The 6,604-nt window shown below is 29.8% G+C and overlaps 1 protein-coding gene across 1 annotated transcript in view; it reads right to left on the bottom strand.

Moving 5' to 3' along the window:
* Nucleotides 1-2,658, bottom strand: part of LOC105626953 — a 36,757-nt gene extending 34,099 nt beyond the window's left edge. Inside the window, exon 1 of the mRNA XM_012208243.1 lies at nt 2,584-2,658. Within this exon, the coding sequence (XP_012063633.1) occupies nt 2,584-2,658 (75 nt within the window). The remainder of the gene's footprint in view (nt 1-2,583) is intronic.
* Between the last annotated feature and the right edge of the window lie 3,946 nt (nt 2,659-6,604).

Here is a 6,604-nt window from a genome sequence, read left to right as displayed (position 1 = left end):
TTGTTCGATATAATTAGTCACGACGACGTGGTAAAGTACGTCGAGAACGTAGTACGTCCGTAAGTATAGTTACGGTAGTATTAATTACGTCGTCTCTCTCTCTCTCTCTCTCTCTCTCTCTCTCTCTCTCTCTCTGTCTCTCTTTTCTTAATCTAAGTGCAATAAAAAAAACGTAAAATGATAAAATATTCTTGGACTTTAAGCATATGCATGCTTTTTAATTTCTTATTAGTTTTACAATAAAAATAAGACAAGACATAAAGGCAAATTTAAATTCTAATATATATATATATATATAAGAAAAGAAAAGAAAGATTGCTTCACTTATAAGTTACCGCTCTTTACTTTTTAGGGTACTTTTAGGGTACTTTATTATAGAATTTGTATTTATCATAGTAATTTACAATAAGGGCTGATTGTTTCACCTTTGGATGAATTATGCGATTTACCTACTGGATAAAAGAATAAAAGAGTAAAAGCATAAGAGAGTAAGAGAGTAAGAGAGTATCAGATTACGATTGACGGTTGCCCGGTTTTATTTCAGCCAATTACGATGGACTCGCTACATCGTGATTGGTTGAAATAGAAACCGGACAACCGTTAATCGTAATCATCATTCTGTAGTTTGATACGGGTATAAGACAGTGAGCTGAAGTTTACCGAAAGGTGGAACAATCCAGCCTAATGCCCAAATTCTTCACCTCTAGATAACTTTATCCAAGAAATATCTTCCAGTTTACAACGGAGATAAGATCTCTTGGATAAAGTTATCCACAATTTACCTGGAAGTGAAGAAATTGAGTATAAGATAGATATTTTATTTTTATGTAGAGTGTGTCCAGATTATCAAGCCGAGACTGCATCCATATTTGATGAGACTCAATATTCATTTCGATAATGTGGATATAAGATCTTTATAATATGGATGCATCCTTATATTTTATTTCCAATTTTGTATTACTTTTTGTACTCAGATTTTATAACAAATACATATATAAAGTAATCTAAGAAGTAATTCATAAATAACTTATAAAGTAATTTTCCCAAACATCAAAACATTTCAATATATGTATGTAATAAATATTACTTTTAATATTTTATTGTATATATTTAACTATGATGCTAATATAATTTTCGTTTCATTTTATCGTAATGTCTACCAATTTATGAATAATATATGCAACTATTTGAAAAATATAAATTGATTTTGCATATTCATAGCTGATATCGCGGTTGCATATAATTTGAGTCAGCATGGCACAACGTTGTAAAATGCCATTTTTTTATTTGATGATTTATATATTTATGATTTTCTTTCTCCGTTGCGCCGAACATTATGCACATTAAAGCGAGCAAACAAGAGAAAAATAAGTAATGAGATAGAATTTATCAAATCATAAAATAAATTTTAAAATTTCTCGCAAGATATTTAATCAATACTTTGCTACAGTATCAACTCTCCTTCATTTATGTATTATACCCAAGTCGTCTTTATCTTCGTTGAACTAATTAATATATATGTGCTGAGGATATGCTTACCTTTCATTTATTAAACTTGTATTTATCGTTTACATTTGATTATATTCGTTCATTAATTTTATATTAATATTACGATTATAAGATAAAGAATTCAAGAAAGTGAAATGATATTTTTCTTTCAAATAGAAAAATATAAAGTACTATCTCGAGAATTTACTGTATTTTCTTTTATTTGTAGAATTTACAATCAATTTTTGTAGCAATAAAAAGCAATAAAATATTTAAATTATAGCTATAAATAATCAAACAAATTATCTACAGAAAATATTCTGTGTTTTAAATTAATGATTTTTAAAATTAATTTTAATGAAAAAGAAAAATTTCAATTTAAATAAAAGACAAAAAATGTATATTATAATTCATACATATATTATACGAATTTAATATATACATATTTTATGAAAATTTTAAGAAACATCAATTTTAAATCAGTAAAAAAGAAAAGACGAAAAAGAAAGAAAGAAAATTACCTGCATGAGAACACTTTAAAATACTTCAGCTTCAGGAATCCGGATGTTTGAAAGATAGTAATCATTCCAGCAGATCAAACTTCGCGGTCAAGTTATAATATGTGTCCTGAACACTGAACGCTTCACGCAGTTGAGATGTTATCGAAAAAAATACTATGTTATGATTTTTTTATAACTTAGAAATTAAAACAAATGTCGAGATAACATAAATTATTATTATTATTATATGGGAAAAAAGAGGAGTTCTCTATCTTTAAAACTTTAAAGCTTATTTTCTACAACATTACATGGTCTTAAAATCATTTTTAATGAAGCTTCTATTTTTAATGAACAACATTCTTACATATATATAAAAAATAAATTATATTTACATATTTATATAATATTTATATTTTTTGTATATTTCCAAAATTTGTTGGTCGCTTTTTTTAAAATGAGTTACTCAATACAGCCGAGTTTCCCGCGAAATTGTTTGACAGCACATCCGTATACAAACGCGCGGTTTCCGGCGCGTTCGGTGGCGCGTTTGAAACGATAGAATTCTTGTCTTGGGATAACAGTTTCTCGTACTTACCTGGCCAACATTGAGCGCCAGGAGCCAACAGCACACCGCCGCCGTCGGCAGCAACCTCCTCATCGCGACGGTCATTTTGCAGGATGACCCGCGTCCGCGCGTACTGACTGAGTTGCAGAGCGTGTCGCACTCGCCGAAGGACCCGCCGAAGGCCAGTCTCTCACGTCACATTTTCCTCGTTCTCCGAGAAGAGTCTCATCGTATCCACCGAGGTACCGTGACGCGATAGTCAGGTGCGCTCGCGAGGTGACCACGAGGCGTACCACACGAGGCCGTTCTCCTTTCGCACGCACGCCCTTGCTGACGCGTTGGTATCACGAAATAAGTCTTGAAAATCGAGTAAGAAAGTCAGTATGACCGCGACGAGGAAGATCGCTGGCGGATGTTAGACTGGCGCAATAATGACTGCGCTCACCGAGCTACTCCGAGGGACGCTCAGATGTTCGGTTTGCTGGTGGGGATGGAAGTGGCCGTAGTGGCCATTCCCTCTTCATTCGATTCGTTGTATACGCGATGCGGGCATTCATGTCTCCGGATTCAGTATAACTGCTGTATGGTTGCTGGTACCGTCGTGAGAGGACGGTAGGGAGCAAGCAAGTGGTTGGCAATCGCGATTTCTGATGTATCAGCAAGGCTTGGTGCAAGTTAGACTTATAGCGTTATTAAGTTAGTTTTACGGCAGTAACGTCTCCAAAAAGGTGATAAATCCAGTGAACACAAAGTTACATGTAATGTATCAGTTGTAATTTCCCAACTCAACAATGTAACCATAACAAAAAACCATTCAAAAAATTAGGGCGAATGAGAGTCAGCGTGATATTATAGTTACACAATCTTAAATTTTTATTCCAAAAATAATACGTTTCAGTTCACTTTGGAACCATCCTCAGCAATACAATTTCAAAACATCAATCCCTTTATGTTCAAGGAAAAAAAATCATCATCAGATTAACAGATTTGATAAAATCCCAAGGTATATGTAGAAGGAATTCGTCTCGACATTGGATCAAAAAACAATTTAAAATTTATTCTAGAGAGTATTATGTTAAAACGCATGTTAATCGCAACTCGAATGAAACATGTCTAATATGTTTTATATAATAAATAAGACGTATATATAATACGAGTGTTATGTTACAGTTATATTATTGAGTGGCAAATTACAACTAACAGATATGTTATATGTAATTTGTGTTCACTGAGTTGCATTTTTAGATAATTATCTTTATATAATTATCATAGTTGTTAAGATAATTAAACAGCATTATGAAAACAACAAGAAAATAATACTGATAATAACACCTAATCACTCAAATGGAGTTATCCAAAACTTCATACTGCTTTGTGTTTGATAATTTTTGTAATACTTACGATCATAAATATTCGTAAATCTAATCGCTAAATTGCTCGTCGTTGAAAATTATAAAATAATAAAATAATAATTAAAATAACGTAATAATAGAAGAAGAATATTATATTACTTAGCCTATCAACAAGGAATTTGATTTAATTTTACTCGACCACACATATTCAATCATACTTTATAATTATTGGCTAACTAGAATCCATCCTCAATTTATTACTTTTATCTAAATCTATACCTGCAAATTCTTATATCTTCTTATTCTACATATTACAACCTTAATTTTTAATTCTATTTCTGATTACTATTCTACAATTTTCAAGCAAAAATAGTAATCTTTTTCCTATATCTTTGTGACAATTATAATTTTTCTAACAATACATTTTTCACAATTATTTTACACTTATATTGTTACTCCTTACCCTAATGAATTAATAATATAGCATTAAATTAATAAATATAATCGCTTCTTATTAGTGGCGGATTTAAACATTTTTGCACCCTAGGCTCTGTACTTCTTAAATTGGCGCCCCTTCAAGACACAATGTGCCTCTTTCAGACAAATGAACAAAAAGTTAATAAAAAAAGTTAACTACTATCAAAAAGTATCACTTTTTCATCAAGATTTTAGTTTCATATGACAAAATATTACTTCAAGGTGTCATTGGCACCTGACATTGCAAAATATAAAACATACACAAATATAAAATTTACTTTAATTTTGGTTCTTAGGCCTGGACCTTGTGGGCTTCTGTCTAAATCTGTTATTGCTTCTTATATCTGAAGTACTTTCAAAGCGATACTATTTAACATACGACTATTTAAATAATTATTTAATTCATCGATAGAGAGATAAGAATTTTAATTAATCTTAATCTAATTGCTATTCGTATTTTTGTACATATTACCTTCATTTTCTCTCAGGTTTTATTCCAAGGATACTTATATATTGAACCGTCTGATTGGCTAAATATAAATCAGACAAATTTAGGATAATAAAATTCAGATATCTAAAATGATTCAAAAGTACCAGAAATCATAAAAAAACAAAATAACATATAACAGCGTTGATGTACTGGCAACAACTACTGAAACCGGTTCGAAGAGACTCAAAAATTATAATAAACGATCCGTGCAGACTGAGACTGGTTCGATCTATCGTGATTAAAGGAGACGTGCGGATCTTTGAAAGTGCGCTTATCAGTTTCGAAGTTTTAATACTCGATTTTTTTTTTTTAAAGAACCTACATTGTAATATTTTGGGACAGGCTTGGATATATTCGATTTATTATTCACGGTTTTGTATGTTTCGCCTTCACAGGTTCTTTAGTCTATCATCAAAGCCATGCTTAAGACGTCACAATGCAGACAAAGACTTCATATAACAGACAATAGAAATGGCTTGTAATCATTCGCGAGTAATGTATGATACATCTTGATCTGCGATGACAGATATTGTATCTGAGACCTGAAATTGAAGCGACATTTATAGGTATATGCAGACATCAATAGCTGTAAATGAGAAACGTCGATTATAATTATTATTTTCCTCTGACTTCAAAGAAGAACGTATATAATATGTATATAATAATAGATCTTTTAGTACATAGAAAATAATATATTATTTTAACTTTGAACTCTATAATATTAATTGTTTTATACTTAATTAACAGTAAGACATTGATTTAGTTAACTAAATTATTTTATATCGTGACAATAACTTTATCAATTGTTAATTTTGTAATAATTTTATAATAAAATTATTATTTCACGCTCCTTTTCTTCAGGCATCTGTTTTTCCATTGTAATCATCATCGATTTTGGACCTTAGTAAAACTTATAGAGCTGAGTATGAATTCATTTACACAGGAGGGTGGAAATTTTATTTTTTCATAGTTGATTTCGCTAAAGATGACTCCCAAGAGGTAGTCGAAACGTTCGAGTGTACAAATCAAATACAATTTATATATACATATAATCAATGATTGTGCATTAAGTACCGAATTCTCATTTGCCTATTTTTCTACATTATTTTAATTTCGAGAGTCCATAACTAGTAATTCTTATTTATCAATATATATCATAATATATTTTTTATTTATAAAAACAATTTAAAAAATATTGTAGTTTATTAATAATTTTAATAATAATTCTTAATAATAATTCCCTTTTTATTTTTTTCATATTTTAATGTTTTTTGCATAATAAGTATTAACTTTAATTAATCTTAATATCTTTTTAGTATTCGGATATTTGGATATAAAAGAAGTTATTTAATACATTGATTTGAAGAAATAAAGTACACTTATTATAACGATATTTCATATCCGCAATATTTCTTATCGAATTATTGGCAACAAGATAAGAAGTTTGATAGTCTTCTTATTGCTTTTTCATCTACATCCGTTGAATTCGTCGAGACTGTCGAGAAGTTCGAAGAGGAATTCTTCGTCGCGTATTGATTGAAGTTTCTTTGAAACGAACAGGGGAGTCTCGGTTATGCTTCTTTAAATGCAAATAAAATGAACGCGTTATATAGGACCTTCTTACTTTATATATATATATATATATATATATATATATATGTATATATATATATATATATATATATATATATATATATATATATATATATATATATATAATATAATTATATAT

The sequence above is a fragment of the Atta cephalotes genome (genome assembly GCF_000143395.1).
Source record: "Atta cephalotes unplaced genomic scaffold scaffold00007, whole genome shotgun sequence".
NCBI lineage: Eukaryota > Metazoa > Arthropoda > Insecta > Hymenoptera > Formicidae > Atta > Atta cephalotes.
This window is presented reverse-complemented; position numbering and strand designations above follow the sequence as displayed.